Source organism: Marmota monax, unplaced genomic scaffold (genome assembly GCF_021218885.2).
Source record: "Marmota monax isolate L192 unplaced genomic scaffold, Marmota_monax_Labrador192_F-V1.1 WCK01_AAM20220418_F8-fsc00092, whole genome shotgun sequence".
NCBI lineage: Eukaryota > Metazoa > Chordata > Mammalia > Rodentia > Sciuridae > Marmota > Marmota monax.
This window is the reverse complement of record NW_026692583.1, coordinates 3,141,383-3,160,776: the sequence shown is the minus strand read 5'-3', so window position 1 is coordinate 3,160,776 and position 19,394 is coordinate 3,141,383. Positions and strand designations below refer to the sequence as shown.

Below are 19,394 nucleotides of genomic sequence, written 5' to 3'. Positions count from 1 at the left end.
AATAAAATACATATGGTGTGAGGTAAGAATGGGGTTGGAATCTTAAATCATAAAGCGATTCGAGAAGTTTTCCCGAAGTGATATCTGAGCAAAGTCCTGAAGGAAACAAGGAAGTGAGACTCCAGCAAAGGAATAGAAACAGGAGTGTTAACTTTAGGAGAAAACCTGGAGAATGTAGCACTCTAGAGACAAGAGAAGAAAAATTTTATAGGAAGAAGTAGCGATTGACTGTGTCAAATATTGCTAAAAGGTCAAGTAAGAAAAAGACTAAGAATTGATCATTGGAATTAGCAATGAAAAAGTACTGGTGATCTCACAAGAAAAATTGCAATGGAATGACTGCTTTCAAGGAGAAAGATAAAGAAGAAAGATAAAGATAAAGAAGATAAATGCAGGACAGAACCCTTGTCCAGTTGGAATTTTGGGCTGCCAACAGAACTGGGATTTAGAGGAATAAAGGGAATTACAAAGAATTAGCCCAAAATTCTGGTACAATTTAGGCATTGCCAAAATCCTAAGCTGTGCACAAGCAGAGTAAGACCCTCAGAAACCAAGTGGAAATCAGCAGATGCTTGCTAAAGATCTGAGTAAGGATTTCAACAGTTTCACATTGTTAGGGAAATGGAGGTAGGAATTCAAGACTTGTCAAGGTAAAGTCTCAGAAGGGCTACTTCCTTAGAAGTATGGGTATAACCTAGGAGTAAGAGCTAAGCTCTGCAAGTAAAAACCACTTTCTTGGAGTAAAGCTTCTGCTATAGGTTTGGGGACTCTATCTTAGGAGTAAGCAAAAACCAGAAAAATGTCAGCTCTAGTAAAACCACCCCTAAAGGGATAAAGATGATCTACCAGGAAAAAAAAAATGAATTCTCTTCAAAGAAGACAAAAGGCTGGGATGTAGCTCAAGTGGTAGAGCACTTGCTTAGCATTTGCAAGGCCCTTCACTCAATCACCAGCACAAAAAGAAAAAAAAAAAAAAGACAAATACAGCCAGGGCCCTGAAATTTTAATCACATTTAATGCTTGGAATTCAATAAAAATTAGTAGGTAAGCAAAGTAACAGGGCCAAATGAAAATCAAGAGAAAAGTATAAACAATAGAAATAGATGCTCAAGTAAATTAATTAGGTACTTTAAAATAGCTGTGATTAATATATTCAAGAAAATAAAAGCTGGAGATTACAAACAACTGAAATCTATAAAATAGAACCAAATGGAAATTCTAGAACTGAGAAACATAACTGATGTTAAGAATTCAATAAATGGACCAAATAACAGACTAGGCTCTTCCTACCCAATTCTTTTGCCTCCTCCCTCTCCCTGCACAGATATTGTACCTGTATCACAATCTGAAGGCTCTCCTGCTCTCTTTCTGTTCCTTTCCCTTTATTCTTCACAAGCGTTTCCTTCCATAAACATCTAATCCTATTTTGGTGTCTGCTTCTTAGAGGACTTGAACTGACATGAAGATGCGTGAACTGGCTTTTGAGGGGAAAGAATAACACTAAGGACAATATAATTTGTTGCTAAGGTCCACTGACAGTGAAGAAATAAGATGACAGGCTCAGATCCACTAATCAGTAATTTAAAGCAAAGTAATAAAGTCAGATAGCTTCCTTAGGAGGTTTAAATAAGCCCTCATTTCCCACTGTTGAAGGGCAAAGGGAACTGAAAACCAGGCACAGAACTTATAACTATAAGATAGGTAAAATTTCAAAGAAGGTCAAATTATGTAAGTCTAAGAAAACATTCCATGCCCAAATCAGAGCCTTGATGGAGAAGAGGACAGGTGCTGAGTCTGGAAGGAGGATATCTGGATAGATTTACTTGAGATGCTTCAACTCCCAATGTAACCTGTATCCTCTGGGCCATGATAGATTGTTGGTTTAGAAAAAGCAAGACAGCAATATTGAAAGTCTGAGGACAAGAAGAGCTAGGGAATGGGCATGTGAATGGACTTACGGGAGTAGAGACTAAGTGTGATCACCTTTTCATCACATGTCCATCAGAGAATGTTTTCAGTGTCAGAAAAGACACTGAACAACAAAAAGGAAAGGATGATTTGGCCAGTGATAGCAACCAATTTCTGTCTTTGACCACTCAAAGCTTAAAAAATGGGCTCATGAACAGAATAGCTATGTTGGGCTCTCTTTTCTCACCAATGCTCATCTAGCTACTGTTCAAGCAGTAGAAAATGGATTAAGGCACTTGTTCTAGACTTCCCTCACCTTCAGCTAGAACTTCCTCTGATCTAGATGACTTACTGGTAGGATGACCCAGTCCTTCCTCGTTGGGAGGTGTGAGACTCTAGGAACTGTGCCTTTATCAGGCTATGGTTGGTATATGTGCCCATTGACAACTATCACTGTGTATGGCAGTAACAAAATGAGTCTTAATAAATCACCTAAGTGCCAAATGATTTATTTCTGTCCCCATTATTTAGCAGTGTCTGTATCACCTTATAATGTCTGGCCAATATAACTCTTTCCTTTGCTGGCTGGTTTGCTGGTATGAAGAGCCCAAGTAATCAGATGGTAGTCAGAGCATTAAGTTTTGAAAGCCTTCTAATGGAAGCATACCTACTCTGGGAACAAGAACATCTATACCCACAGAGCTTCAAGTTGTCTGGAAGGGAAGCATAATTCCCTAAGTAAACCAGTAATAACAACATTAATCCAGTCATGAAAGCAAAGTCCTCATAAACGACCTAATCACCTTGCAAAGGTATGTTTCTCAACACTGTTACAACAATGAAAGTTTCAATCTGTCCACTAATCTTCCTTCTAGAAATTTTCACCAATAAGAATCTTGTAGAAGGTATACTTGTGTGGAATGAATTTAAAGTGAGAAATAAGCAGGTTGCAAAAGTGGAAGGGGTGGACTATAGTGGATATTGTTTTCCACTCATATCTCATCTGCAAACTGTTGTAAGTGTTGGCTGCTAATGGTTCACAGCTGCTCCTTCTCCAGAGTATACACTCAGTCAACTGGGAATCTCCTCACTTAAGAGTGCCCTACCAAAACCAACGACTGACTGACATGGGGCTTTGAAAGGCCAGCCTCCTTGCCTCAGGTACAATCAACCCCGTGGTGCAATTTGCTTGATTTCCTCTTGGGATCAGAATGAATCTGACGCCAACTGAGACTGGTCCTTGCTTGGCGTGTGTGTGTGTGTGTGTGTGTGTGTGTGTGTGTGTGGTGTGGGTGTAGATAAACAGCATGCCTTTATTTTATTTATTTATTTTTATGTGGTGCTGAAAATTGAACCCAGTGCCTCATGCATGCTAGGCCAGCGCTCTGCCTCTGAGCTACAGCCCCATCCCTGTTAGGCGTTTTGTGCTGATCCACTCCCTTACTTCAGGAGGCACTCCCTGAAGAATCACTTGAGAAATTCCCTTCTCAGGCTCTACTTCAAGGAAACCCAATGTAAGAAAAAAATATAAAACAAAGACTGATAGAACTTAAAGTAGAAATAAGCATAATTATAGCTAAAGATCTTAACAAATTTCTCTCAATACTGATGGAAGAAGCTGACAAAAAAATCAAAAGGGGTATGGAAGATTTGAATATCATGGTTAACACACTTGTTGGAATTTGCATATACAGAATACGATTCCCAACAACTGTAAAACATACATTCTTTTCAACTGCACATAAAAGTAGTTACCAGTGCACACAATATACTGGGCTATAACGCAAGACTAAACAAATTTCCAAGGACTGAAATCATAAAGTATGTCCTCTGGTTACAGTAGAAATGAGCTAGACATCCATAACAGAAAGGTAACTTGAAAATCTCCAAATGTTTGCCTTTAAAAAATAATTACTAGGTAAAACAACAAAGCAAACAAACAAACCATAATGGAAATAAGAAAATAATTTGAAGTGATAACAATGCAGTTGCTACTACCAATTTTAGTGCTGTTAGAATCCATGTTTGATTAACAGTAATTTTCACTTTTAAGTTTTCTAGAAGGAAACAGTTATTAAACAGCATGAAACAGAAAAGTTCAGATTGTCATCTAACTTTCAACTGGTTGAAAGTTCATTTATCTCTACTAGCTATTGTTAGCTGGTAAGTAGAATCCTGATGAAACTAATTTCCTGTGGTGGGGAAAAAAAAGTCAAACCAAGAAAACTTAGAGGCACTCGAATCCACAATGATAACAGCTTTGCCGATTACTACTCCAGGGGTTCAATTTTTTTCTGATAACTACATCACAAACACATAAGGAATAAGCCTGCAGGCAACATTCCATAGAGCACCCTTTCTGAATATTTCTTTCCAAAGCTCCTTGGAAGCGCATACTTAGAAATTTCTACCTAAGAAGCCATGATAAATAAATATCTTACAGCCATTCTCTTGGTATGATAATTTTACTCATATTAACTAGCTAACCAAAAGAAAAACCTATTTGGACTTCAACTCCTATTAATAACTCTAAAGTGAGTACACATATTTTAATGTAGCAGTGTTGTGCTTACTGCTACATTAAATGAATCAGCTTATATGACATCTCTGTAGTTAATCAGAGAAATCTAATAATTTTATGTTTTCTTCCCAGTAAAAACAATGACTTTAATAAATACAAAGCTGTAAACCATAAACCAGATGACATTTTTATTTACAGCAGCCCAAGATAATACCATATTACCAGTTGATGTTGAATATTTTCGTGACGTTGCTTAAGAAGTTCTTCTGTCCTCTGCAAGAGGCCAAATTCAGCTTTAAATTCGGCTATTATTTGATGTTTCTTTTTGAAAACTGTACTCTTGCTTCGAAGTTTACTGACATATCGTTTGAACTATAAAAAAACATAATATGTAATTCAATGAGTAGACCCGTAGCTAAGTATTATACATAATCTTAATGTATTATAAATCTGTTCTTCTTTACTCACCAACACATGGGTCACAAACATATAATAATAACTCAGTTTTATTAGGAAACTTGGAATGATTAACTGCTCAATTAAAACACTATAGGGGGTTGGGCTTGTGGCTCAGTGGTAGAGTGCTTGCCTCTCACGTTTGAGGTGCTGGGTTCAATTCTCAGCACTACATATAAATAATTTTTTTTTAAAAAAAGGTCCATAGACAACTAAAACATATGTATACATGTTAAAAAGAAAACACTATAGGAAGAACCTGGCCTACCATATTTAAATCACTTCAAAACCAAAGTAAGCGACTATAATACTGTACATGAGATAATTCTTTGGGAATTTTCTTATTCTTTCTTTTTTTGAAAGACAGCACTTTTTCCTCTTTTATTTATTTGGTTGTTTTGTAGTGCTGGGGATTAAACCCAGGGCCTTGTGCGTGCAAGGCAAGCACTCTACCAACTGAGCTATATCCCCCCTCTTCTTATCCTTTTTAATGCCCAATGCTTTTTAAAGCTACTTGGTTGTGGGGGGGTTAATAAATAATATTATAAATAATAAAGTGATGAACATATTATTGAAATTTTGGGGAAAAAAGGAAAAAAAAATCACTCAAAGTTGAATTCAAGCTCTGTTACCATGTTGACATTTTTCCTTTTAAGGATAATTATTAGATGAGTAATTCTAAGTTACAAGGTAGTAAAATAGATTAGAGCATTTCTAAAATTTTTTTCTTTTTTAACATTTTCTTTTCTTTTATTATTATTATTATTATTATTATTATTATTATATTTTTGTACCTGTAGATGAACAGTATGTCTTTATTTTATGTGGTGCTAAGGATGGAACCCAGTGCCTCACATGTGCCAGGCAAGCACTCTGCCACTCAGCTACAGCCCCAGCCCTAAAATTTATTTTTCTTAAAGACTAGAATGTTTCCTGAGTATTCAAAGAAATGCCTTAGAAATAGTAAGATTATGGATGGGGTTGTAGTTCAATTGTAGAGCACTTGCCTCACACATGTGAGGCCTTAGGTTTAATCCTTAGCACCACATAAAATAAATAAATAAATAAAGATATTGTGTCCATAAAAAATATTAAGATTAAAAATTCTTCACATAAAAATAATCCCCCAGTATCTAGTTCAGATAATTTTTTTTTATACTTGACTTTAACTTTGAAAGAATTGTGTTTTAGAGGAAGTTAAAACACTGAGTAAGTCAGTTTTAATACTAAGGAAACCAGCCCACACACAGTAAATTTTCAATGGCTGAATTACAGAAACTGCTCTAAAATTTTAAGTTTACCCGTGTACTAAGAGTCTAATAACTTGCAAATTTTCCTTTTAAAGAATGTGTAATCCCGATATAACCACAGCCTCAGAATCCCTAGAGTAACTAACTATATGTTCTATTAAAAGTGTCCTGGGCAAAGTGCCCAAAATGAAATCAACCCTGTGCATCTGCTAGTCTCTGGAACATCTAGGCCAATCTCCCCTTCTCTGTCTTGCTGTGGTCCAAAACTATTTTTAAAAGCTAAAAGCTAGAAATGTTTTTGGTGAAAGAACAAACCCACAAATTACTCAATGTGTTGTATATGACTGGTTATTATTTGATATTCATTATACATACTAACTAAGGAAAGGGTAATCAGGTTCAGATTAATCATAGTTCCACACAATTAAGCAATAGGTGGCCATCAAAATAGCTAAGGGCTCTACTGTCCCAGAACTAATTAGAAGAAAGGAAACACATTGGCAGTGCTTTTCTTCCACTGGAGAAAATGTTTTGCTTGTCTTCGGCCCACATTTTATTGGGGTTTTTGTCTTTTTCTTACCCATCTGAAAGAGTGATTCTCAAACTTTCTAATCTCATGAACCTTTTATATATTCTTAAAATTATTTAGGATCTCAAAGAAATTTTGTTTATGTAAATTTTTATCACTATCACATTAACAATGAAAATTGAGAAAATTTTAAAATGTAAGAAAACACAGGTACACATTCCATTGGCTGCCAGAGTGATAGCATAATCACACTTGAGCCTCTGGTAATGTCTACTACACACTACTGCACACTCATACAAGAATAGAATAAAAACTGCCTTTCCTTCCCCTACTGGTTCATAGGAGCAACAGTAGTGGGTTGGAAAGGTGGCAATGAGGAGGACCAGGAGCTATACACAGGCATGGGCCAGCAGGCCCAGAGATCAAGAATGTAAGGACATGAGAGGCTTTGGGAATTATGGAGGGAATGGACCACTGAGTGGTAACCAAGGGCACAGTAGAGCAAGGGGTGGGTTATGGAAGTACAAATCAGTATGCTGAACAGATATCAATGTGGAATGATGGGGCTGGGGGCTGAGAAACATGGAGACACAGGCTAGCAGACACGATAGCTGAGGACAGAGGGTAGTGGGGAGCCACAGGAAACATTGGCACTGAGGAAGATGAGGGTTAGTGGGATGGGGATAGAAACATGGTGTGAGGCCAGAATAATTGGTAGGTTGGCTAAACTGAGCAAAAAAGTTCGGTGCAAATAAGTGGGGACAAAGGAAGCCACATTTATCAATGATAGAAATGATATTTTAAAACTAGCAAAGGGGGAAGCTAGAAAGAATGCTGAGGTATAGGGTTACTGGTTAGAATCCACAGTTTGTTTATACACACACACACACACACACATACATATACAGATAGTTATAGAAATATCCATATGTGAATATAAATATATATAATATATACATATGTCCATTTGTTTTTGTACTGAAAGAACTAGCCAAAGTAGTGAGAGAAGAAAAATAAATAAAAAGTATAAGGTTTGGACAGAAATAAATAAATTCTCATTAACACATATGCTATTGTTCTCTTAGGGGAGAAATTAAAAATGATTTAAATGACTATAGTTAATAAGACAATTTAGTAAGTTTGCTGGATATGAAGTCAATGGCAAAAGTTCACTTCATTTCTATATGTAAACCAATAGTTTGTGATTGCTGAAAATAATTCTAGTTTACTTCAGAATCAAAGTTGCTAGGCAAGGTAGCCAAACCTGTAACCCCAGCAACTAGAGAGGCCGAGCAGGAAGACTGCAAGTTTGAGACCAGCCTCAGTAATTTAGCAAGACCCCATCTCAAAAGGGCTGAGGACATAGCTCAGTGGGAGAGCATCCCTGGGTTCAATCTCTATTACCAAGAGATTGTTGGTAAAAATAAAACAAAACAGGTTAAATGCCTGGTCAGCTATCATAAATTACATATTCCTTTAGGTCTCTTTGATTTGCTTTTCAAAAGTTGAACATTTGAGAGTGTGAAAATAAGATGTTCTGCCTATACATTTCTATGCCTAATCTGTAGGTTGGTTGGTTGCTTGCTTTTTTGAGTACCAGAGCTTGAAACCAGGGGTGCTTTACCACTGAGCTATATTCCTAGTCCTAGCCCACCACCCACACCCCCACTCATCTTTTTTGGAGTCCTACTAAGGTGCCAAGGCTGGCCTCAAACTTATGATCCTTCTGTGACAGCCTCTCAAGTCGCTGGGACTATAGGCATGTACCACTGCATCCAGTCCAAACCTGAAAATGAATTTATCAAATGTTGTATTTGTTCCAGCAGCTTACTATAGAATGTTATTTGGTAATTCGGTATCATACTTATTACAATTTTTACTTTAGGAGTATAATAGGTAAAATTCATCTAAATTTTATTTGAGTAGGCCCCATGTTTAATCTTCACCATTCTTTAAACTGCTGTGAATATTTTGTTACAATTTGAAAGCAGTAAGACAAAACCTTTAAACAGCATAGGATTTTACTTAATTTTTATAATCATGAACTCTTAAGCTGTCAGCTACAACCAAGAACCAATGAATTGTGCATTCTACTTCTTCTAATTTATCTCTTCTCATAAATTATGAGAAGAAAAAATAATTAATTGGGAAAATATTGTATTTGGATGGTTTCTATAAACAAATGATTATAATTCTTATACATTATTTTTTACCTTTTCTGTTTCTTTAAGCAGTCTAATATGCCACAAAATCATTGTATAGTATTTGTTCTTTAGAAGAAATATTTTAAAAGTGTTATTATTAGCTGGACATGGTGCACACACTAGCAATTCCAGTGACTGGGGAGGCTGAGGCTGGAGGATCATGAGTTCAAAACAAGCCTCAGCAGCTTAGCAAGGCCCTAAGCAACTTAGTGAGACCCTGTCTCTAAATTTAAAAAAACGTAGGGGGGAACTGGGGATGTGGCTCAGTGGTCAATTCCCCTGGGTTCAATCCCCATACCAAAAAAAAAAAAAAAAAAAAAAAGTGTTCTCTTCAGAGTGGTTGTAAATATATTTCAAAATATAATTGATTTTTAAAATCCAGAATACTGACCTAAGAAGTAAGTCTATGAACTCTACTATTGATGGAAAGGGAGATATTAGTGGAAGCTGTTTGACTTTTATATTTTTGTGCTGTCAAATATAAGTAAAAACATCAATTATGTAATTCTGCTGTTTAAACAGAAACTATTTACCTCCATGGCCCTAAATGAAAAGTCTGAATTTTTTTTTTTTCTTTTTTGTGTTTTGATGCTGGGGATGGAACCCAGGGCTTGTGCATGCAAGGCAAGCACTCTACCACCTGAGCTATATCCCCAGCTGAAAAGTCTGAAATTTTAAGGTGATTATTTTATTGCAAATTAATCCATCTTAATTTTTTAAAAATTGGTTGACTATTCTTGTTGTTAAATAATGTCTGAAAAATAAATACTAAGGGACTGGGGACATAGTTCAGTGATAAAGAATTTGCCCAGCATCCATGAGATCCTGGATCAATTCCCAGTACTAAATAAATAAAAATTTAAAACATTTGGAAAAGAAAAATAAAAACTAGGGCTGGGAATGTAGCTCAGTGGTAGAACACTTGTCTAGTACATCTCTGGGTTGGATTCCTAGGTTGGCTCCCTAGCACCAGGTGGGTAGTGGGGAAACAAATAGAAGTTCTTTATTTAGTTGTAAAAAAATTTTAAAATATTTTAAAAAGACATTTAAAAATAATTTAAAAGAAATATTTAAAAATAATTTTTAAGGGAATTTAAAAATAATTTTAAAAATAATTTAAAAATTTTTAATGAACTTTAATTTAAAAGAAAAGAATTTTTAAATAAATATTTACAGGAATAATTTTTAAATAACTTAAAAGGAATTATTTTAAAAAAATAATTTTTTTCAGAATAAAAACACCATCTTCATTTATTCACCAAATATTCAAAATTAAATATTGTTAGCTGATTTCAACAATTTGCAATAATCATCATAATAGTGACAATAATAGCTAATATATTTGAGCATTGACTCTGTCATACACTGTATTAATTCAGTAACTGCATAAAAACATTACCACAGAAAGCAACTTATAAGAGCAAACTAAAAGAAAATAATTTTTAAAGGCACAGGAAATAAGCAATAAATCCTTGGAGGGGCTGAGGTTGTAGTTCAGTGGTACACTTATCTAGCATGTGTGAGGCACTGGGTTTGATCCTCAGTGCCACATAAAAATAAATAAAATAAAGGTATAAAAAATAAATCCTTGGAACACTAAGATAAAAGCTTCTTCCTATTGTCAATCAAACAAATTTGTCATTAAAGTGAACTACAAAGTTTGCCACTAGGCAGAAAAGCCTATTACAATGGCTATTACTAATTATTTGTACCAATATACATATATAATCTAAATTTGTCATTTATGAAAGAACAGCCATCCTTCTAGATGCTTAGATCAATAAGATTAATGTTTTCTGGTTTATGCCAGTAGGTGCTGAGAGAGTACTCAACTGTGAAGCTCTTTTATCTCTCTCTGCGTTTGGTTTTGGAAATGAATTAATTAATGTGTTACAGCATTAGTTTCTGGTTTCAGGACCGATTTCACAGAATCAGCTGTTCTTTCAGAACAGCTGTCAAAGAACATCTTTGACAGATGTTCTTTCTCCTTTTATCCACTTAAATGTGTTTCAGAACTTTCAATGGTAATGATTAAAATCTGGGTTATCTTTTTAAATAGATGGGGCAGCTTACTTCCCTAATGCTTTTCAAGCTTATTGAGAACTCAAAAGGAATTACTGACATCATTACGGATATTTATGTGAAAACCAAGAATCTCTGTTCTTGCTGCAAAATTTCCACTTTAATATCTCCCTAAAGATTATATTCAAAGTAATTAGCTGGGAAGATTTTACAAGACAACCACATAGGCAATTTATATTGTTCAAGAACAAATAAATACATATAAAAAAGATATATGCATATAAATATATATATGTATATTTATGTATGTAAATATAAATAATTGTATATATGTATACATATATTTGGTTCTGGGGATTGAACCCCAGGAAATACCACTGAGGTAGATCCTCAAACCTTTTTTAAATTTTATTTACTTTTTTAAAATACTTTTTTTAGTTGTTGATGGACCTTTTTTTTTTAAAGATTTATTTCATGCAATGCTGAGAATCGAACCCAGCGCCTAGTACATGCTACGTAAGCGCTCTACCACTAAGCCACAATCCCAGCCCCCACCAAAGCTTTTTTTAAAAATTTAGTTCTAATCAGTTATACATGACAATAGAAAGCTATTCGATTCATTATACACAAATTGAGCAGAATTTTTCACTTCTCTCGTTGTATATGAAGTAGAGTCACACCATTCGTGCAATCATAAATGTACCTAGGGTAATGATGTCCGTCTTATTTCCCACCAAAGTTTTTTTGAGACAGGTTCTCATTAAATTGCTTAGGGCCTTGCTAAATTGCTGAGGCTGGCCTTGAACTTGTGATCTTCTGCCTCAGACCCCAAAGCTGCTGAGATCACAGACATGTACCACTACACCTGGCACTCTCTTTCTCTCTCTATATATATTTTTAATATTTTTAAGGCTATGTGAAACTAGAGAGAAATAATTAATTTTATCAATGTTTCTGACTTTCTAGTTAGAACAACTGGACTAGAATAAGTACTTTTGACCTCAACTCCTATTAGTCCAACATCCATGCTATTTTCTTTCTTTAATTAAGTCACATCTCTTTCAGTTATTTTATCAAATTATTATAAGTATAGAAAACTACGGAATAGGCTTGAGGGAAATAAGAGAGTTACAGATATCACCAACTATCTAAGAGTAGCATGAATATGCCCAAAGGCCATACTTTTTGTCCACCTGTCATGTCTCTCTTATATTCTGAATTAGTACTTTGCAGAAACTGAAAAGGCTAACTTTTCATGTCATACTCAAAAAAAAAAAAAATCATTTGGATTGCTATCTGTTTTAAGGCACGAGAAAAATGTTTCAAAGCAACTCTGCTTTTTGTTAAAATGAATCTTTTCAAAACACCCATCATAACTAATGCTATATAAACACATACAAATACTATTCTACCCTTTTCCAACCTGTTAGTATTATGTTTTTAACTTTAAAATTAAAAAATCTCAGCAAGCCAGACATGAACAATGCAATTACATACATATGGAAGTAGCTAGTTAATTACTCCTTCTTTTGAGAGACTCTATAATAAGCAATATGATATATGCTGGTAGAAATCTGTCTTAGATGAAACTGGTAGCCCACGAATATCCATCTGTGAAACATAATCACACATTCAAGATTTCTATACTTCTATTATAAATCAAATCACCACCACACAGCTGTTACTATCTCTAATGGGTATCTCAACTGCTGCTCCAAGCAGTTAGCACTCCAGAAGACCAAACAAACAAACAAAAAACACTATGAAGAGTTTTAAAATATTGGGTTAAAATCATGGCATTACTTAAACTACATGCATGATTTACTTCTCTTGTTATAGCAAATTGAGTCAAATTTATTTGATTCTGTTTTGTTCCACCTCTTGGGAAATGTTAGGGGCTTCGGGTCCTGCTATGAACTCTAAAAGAGTACAATGTGATTTGAAAGGTTCTAAAAATATCACAGGTTTTCCTGGGCTCACTTCGAAGGGTGGATGATTCAATTACAAGTGTCAAAATTTGATTCCTTATTTTTTGAGACCTGACAGCTGCAGCAAATCTTGCCAGGATTCCCTTATCTTCATTGTGTTTCTCTTTGAAGTATTTAAAGAAGATTTCATAATCTTTCCAATTTAGCTCTAGGATTTCTGTTGGTAGCTATAGAATGAATTGGTTGGTCCTTTCTGAAACTGCTTATAAATATTATTTGACCAAGCACATTTTTCAAGTAGCTATAACTGCACAACAGCTGAGCTTCTTGTAAAGGTTAGGAGAAAAAATACAAGGGCTCTATTAGACCCATATACCATAAACCAGGAGTGACCTCTCAATGTATGAAGTGCCAATGGAACCTTAACAGGAGGTTCATTTGTTGCTTTAAAAAAATGTACCCAAAAGGCTTACATTCATTTGAATGAAAGCTCTGGGAAGGGTATTAATATTGCATCATTGGGGCTGATTTTATATTTTCAAATTATTAAACCAGAGAGACAGAGATATCCCAGGCTAGGACATTATCCGTTGCCATATGGCACTGACAAACAGGCACAGATTGTCTTTCACAAGAAAGTCTTTAAGCTTTTATTGCTGCCTATGAAATGGCAAAAATTATAGCAAAAAAAAAAAAAAAAAAAACTGGCTGAAGCCAGGCATGGTAGCACATGCCTGTAATCCCAGCTGCTCGGGCGGCTGAGGCAGGAGGATCTCGAGTTCAAAGCCAGCCTAGCAAAAGCAAGGCACTAAGCAACTCAGTGAAACCCTGTCTCTAAACAAAATACAAAATAGAGTAGGGATGTGACTCAGTGGTCGAGTGTCCCTGAGTTTAATCCCCAGTACAATCAATAAATCAATAAATAAATTAATTAAAATCCTGGCTGAAGGGTACCAGATTAAATGGCAAATTTAAATTTGTGGTCAAGAGTTTAAAAATAACTATCTATACAATGAAATAAACATTATGGGTAGAAATAAATATTATGGGTAGAATGAAGAGTTACCTTAAATTAATTTTTCTTATCAACTGAAGCCTATAGGAACAGCCAAGAGATTAGTAATATTATCACTAAAGAAAAACTATACCTCTAGGTTAGTTTACATAAGTGCCCAGTTTCTAAGTAAACACCAGTAAACAAAATATATGCCTGTCATCGTGGAAATGAACTAGTTTCTTAGGGGCAGCTGAAACTGAACAAGCTAATCTTTAGAGTGCTATGCATTATTGACATGCAAGAGAACATGCTATAAGAATACATTCGAGGAGGAGGATCAGGGTGGCAGGGTATGGGATGGAAAACTTTCAGGATGTGCTTCCTGGAAGAGATGTTATTTAAGGTACAATCTTTCTGCTATCTTTTTGTTTTTAAATATATTTATTTTATTTATTTATTTTTATGTGGTGCTCAGGATCAAACCCAGGGCCTCGCACATGCTAGGCGAGCACTCTACCACTGAGCCACAACCCCAGCCCCTCTTTCTGCTATCATTAAAAAGCACACTGATGGGGCTGGGGTTGTGGCTCAGTGGTAGAGCACTGACCTAGCACATGCGAGGCCCTGGTTCGATCCTCAGCACCACATAAATAAAGGTATCGTGTCCAACAACAATTAAAACATAATTATTAAAAAAAGCATACTGATGGCAGTAAATCTTTTACTTATGACCCAAGCCATAATCATGACTATTAACTATATAGTATGCTAAAATACTGTTTGTCTATCTCCTCTCACACTGAAGATATCCTATGTAAAATATTTTTAAAACACTTCATCTATGGAAAACTAAGATTATTTAATATTAAAACCCTGTTCTAATAACTTGAAATTATTTTAAGTGGATTAATAATAATTTGCATTTATAAACTCCTAAGAGACAATCACATGTCTAAAATAACTACACATGAGTAGACTAGATTCTAATTAGAATCTAATATCAAATTCACTTACAAACTTAAGTTTGGTGTCTCTTACAGGTGATTAAAAAAACACATAGAGATTGATATTCACCCTCATCGTTACACAAAATTACATATAAGAGGAAGTGAGGGGAAAGGGAAAAAAAAAGGGAGAGAAATGAATTACAGTAGATGGGGTAGAGAGAGAAGATGGGAGGGGAGGGGAGGGGAGGGGAGGGGGGATAGTAGAGGATAGGAAAGGCAGAGGAATACAACAGACACTAGTATGGCAGTATGTAAAAACGTGGATGTGTAACCGATGTGATTCTGCAATCTGTATATGGGGAAAAAAATGGGAGTTCATAACCCACTTGAATCAAATGTATGAAATATGATATGTCAAGAGCTATGTAATGTTTTGAACAACTAATAATAATAATAAAAAAAGAGATTGATATTCACACATTCTTAGGCTATGATTCACAATAAATATCCAGAAATGATGGCTTCTTAGTACTAGAAGGGACTCTAGATTGATCATTTAGATCAAATTTTTTTAACAGTGGAATTTTGTTTTCAAGCAAATTCTTACCTGAAACCCTAATATATTATTCAGATAAAAGCAGAACTGATATGGGTGAAGTCAGAAAAGGGGTATAGAACACTTTCCAATTGCCATTGAGGCACTTCTTTAGATCCCAGGTACCTCTCTGTCCAATGTAAAAACCTCTAATAAGAATTTTGAGCTATGGGGCTGGGGTTGTGGCTCAGCGGTAGAGCGCTCACCTGGCATGCGCGAGGACCTGGGTTCGATCCTCAACACCACATAAAAATAAATAAACAAAATAAAGGTATTGTGTACAACTAAAAAATAAATATTAAAAAAAAGGAATTTTGAGCTAGATGGAAGACTGTTCAAGAAACACCCAAGAAATCTCTGGCCACTCAAAATTAAAATAATAGGAAAGGGCTGGGGTTGTGGCTCAGAAGTAGAGTACCTGCCTATCATGTATGAAGCACTGGATTTGATTCTCAGCATCACATATAAATAAATAAATATAGATCCACAACAACTAAAAAAAGTTTTTTTTAAAAGTAATAAGGGGCTGGGGCTCTAGCTCAGCAGCAGAGTGTTTGCCTAGCATGTGTGAGGCTCTGGGTTCAATCCTCAGCATACATAAAAATAAAAAACAAATATGGCATTCTGTCCATCTACAACTACAAAAATTTTTTTAAAAATTTAAAAGAAATAGAAAAAAATACACACACTCCCAAATTACCAAATATTTGTAGAAAACAAAACACCCAACACCGTGAAGGAATTTTAAATTCTAAGAGAAGTTATAACTATTTATGTTATTAGAACAAAGATAATTACTTTAGAATACATCAGAATACATTTTATTGTTATTTTAGAAAGAAATAGTAGTGGGCTGGGGATGGTAGAGCACTTCACTTGCATGCTCAAAGCCCTTGGTTTAATATCTCCAGCACTTAAAGAAGGAATGAAGGGGAGGAAAGAGGAGGGGCAGGGATCTTTACATAGGTGTTCTGAGCCCAGAGCTGATACTACATCTACAGAACAGCTTCTTCATGTACTACTGACACAGAAGTCTCTTAAGACATGTTATTAAAAGCGAGTTGTACAATACACACAGAATAGTGCTATTTGTATTTTTAAAATCTACAAAACACTACTATCTACATATCTGTATCTATCTCCAGAGAAAAGAGGGAAAGGATATACAGAAGTGGTGTATATCAGTGGTTTCTGTCCAGAAAGAATATTAAAGGACTGGTGTTGTTTGTTTTTCATATCATGATAATCTATTTAGGTACTGCTTGTGTAATCAGATTTTTTTTAAGATTAAAAAGGCCAAAACATTGACCCACTGTTCTTCCTCTCAATGCACACATTACTTCTAATGTATCACTTGCTGAGCTTGTTAGAACATTTTAAACAGTGGAACGATCTGTTTCCCCAAAGCAGCCTGATCCACTACTGAAGAAAGCTTAAGTGGCAGAAAATTATACTTACAGTCAATCAACTATTTCTTCTAATACCCATCTACTAATCCTAATTCTGCCTTCTCACAAACAAGAATATCCACTAATCCATCTGTGTCGGGGGTCCCAAGACCACTCCCAGGTTCAATGATTTGCTAGGAAAATTCTCAGGACTCAAAATATAGTCACCCTCTTTGCTATAATTTATTACACTGAAAGGTACAATGCAAAATCAGCAAAGAAAAAAAGCCTAGGGGGTGAAGCTCAGAGGAAACCAGCTGCAAGCTTCCAGAGTCCTCTCCCAGCAAAATTACATTGGAATGCTTAATTCCTCCAGCAATGAGTTATAGCAGCATGTGTGAGATGATGCCAACCAGAGAAGATCATTTAGAGACTTAGGGTCCAGGATTTTTACCTCCAGGGCTGATCCTGCAGGTACCCTCTGCCTAGCCTGTACCAAAATTCCAGACTCATCAAAGAAAAACAGGTATTCAACATAAACCACATTCTTCATTCACTATTAGGCACAGAGAGCCATTCTTATCAGGGAAAGGTGGGAATTATTCCAAAGTCCAAGTTTCCAGATATCTGCCAAGGGCCAACCTTGCAAGCAGGATTTTCTAGGGATAGCCTGCTATATTAACTCTTTTCTGCCCACCATCTTTTCCTTCTTTCCATGAAAGTTTTCAGACTTTTATCCATTTTAGTCACCCTCATCTGGTACTCTGGCATGACTATGTATCTCTTAAGTCATGAAGCCAAAGATGTAAAATATTATTCCAGGCATAATTTGACCACAAATAGTATTCAACATTTTCTAAATGTAGTACACATATATACACATATATATATCGTTATTGCTTTTGGTACTGAGGATTAAACCCAGAGGGACTTTACCACTTAGCCACATCCCTAGCCCTCCTCCCACTTTTATTTTGAGACAGGATCCCACTAAGTTTCTGGGGCTGGCCTTGAACTTGTGATTCCCCCTGCCTCAATCTCCCAAGTCCCTGGGATTATAGGCATGCACCACTGCACCTGGCTATTTTATTTATTTTTATAAAGCTGCATTCCTAATGGGTTTTGTGTTGACCCAAGCAGACAAACTTTCAATTCTATCACATTATATTTATAATCCCATTAATGGTCTTTTGTTTGCTTAAGTATAACGCATTCCTACCTACCAAGATGATTTTAAATTGTAATTTCATCTGGCTCAGGTTGACTACTCTTTCTAGATTTCTATCATGTGAAAATTAATAAAGGCTCCAGAGCCAGATTGCCTCAATTCAAATTCTGGTCCTATGTAATAGCAATAACATTTTGAGCAAATTAGCTTAAACTCTGTGTGCCTCAATTCCCTTATTTGTAAAAAACTGGAATAATAATTGTATCTTTCAGCATTATACAATGAAACAAATGAGATAGTACATGCCAGAACTCTTCTTTGGTGTCTGGCACATTGTAATTATATAATAAACTTTATTATTATTAATTATATAAACTATTGACAGTGGGCTAGTGTTGTGGCTCAGCAGTAGAGTGCTCGCCTAGTACATACGAGGCTCTGGGTTTGATCCTCAGTACCACATTAAAATAAAGGTATTGTGTTGAACTACAACTAAAAAATAAATATTAAAAAAATCCTATTAAACTATTAACAGTAACAAATAAGTTAGGATCAAGGGCAAAGTGCCAGTGTACTTCTCTCAGAGACAACAGTAGTCAAATATTTTTGAGACTGCTGACTCAATCAGATCTTTAATCAGTTTATATTTAAAGTCCATTATAAAAACTTTCAAGAAGCTGGGCGTGATGGCACATGTCTGTAAACCCAGTGGCTTAAGAGACTAAGACAGGAGGATCAGGAGTTCAAAGTCAGCCTCAGCAGAAAGCGAGGCACTAAGCAACTCAGTGAGACCCTGTCTCTAAATAAAACACAAAATAGGGCTGGGGATGTGGCTCGGTGGTCAAATACCTCAAGTTCAAACCCAGGTACAAAAAAAAAAAACAACTTGTATCTCTACCACTAAGAATTTAATTTCAACTGTTCAAGAAATTCCTTTATCAGAATGTTAGCAGAATAGGAGATAAATACATTCCTGGGCATATTCTTGAGTACTGCCTCAAGCATATCAATACAATGAAAATAAAATGTTCGAATGATCACCAAAGTACAATGAGAAAAAACAAGCATTTTTAGACACTTCTTTTATCAATAAGGAAAACCAGAGAGCTACTAATTCAAAAGTTTAGTGAAGAACAAATATGTATAGCACTTGTCATCTGCAATCAGAACTAAAATTTGGAGGTAAAATGTCACATCAAGAATATTAGCTTTAGGGCTGGGGATGTGGCTCAAGCGGTAATACGCTGGCCTGGCATGCGCAGGGCACTGGGTTCAATCCTCAGCACCACATAAAAATAAAATAAAGATGTTGTGTCCACTGAAAAAATAAATATTAAAAAATTCTCTCTCTAAGAAAAAAAAAGAATATTAGCTTTAGTGACAGTAGGAAGTATCAAAATGTATATACTGGGGCTGGGGCTCAGTTAAAGAGCACTTGCCTAGCATATGTGAGGCACTTGGTTCGATTCTCAGCACCACAT

General features: G+C 35.5%; 1 protein-coding gene across 3 annotated transcripts in view; it reads right to left on the bottom strand.

Annotated features, from left to right (window-relative positions):
- Ift81 (intraflagellar transport 81) overlaps nt 1-19,394 on the bottom strand; it is a 67,100-nt gene that overhangs the window by 23,034 nt on the left and 24,672 nt on the right. For all 3 annotated transcript variants that reach the window (XM_046446274.2, XM_046446275.2, XM_058579868.1), the window contains exon 12: nt 4,652-4,801. In XM_046446274.2, coding sequence (XP_046302230.1) covers nt 4,652-4,801 — 150 coding nt within the window. The remainder of the gene's footprint in view (nt 1-4,651; nt 4,802-19,394) is intronic.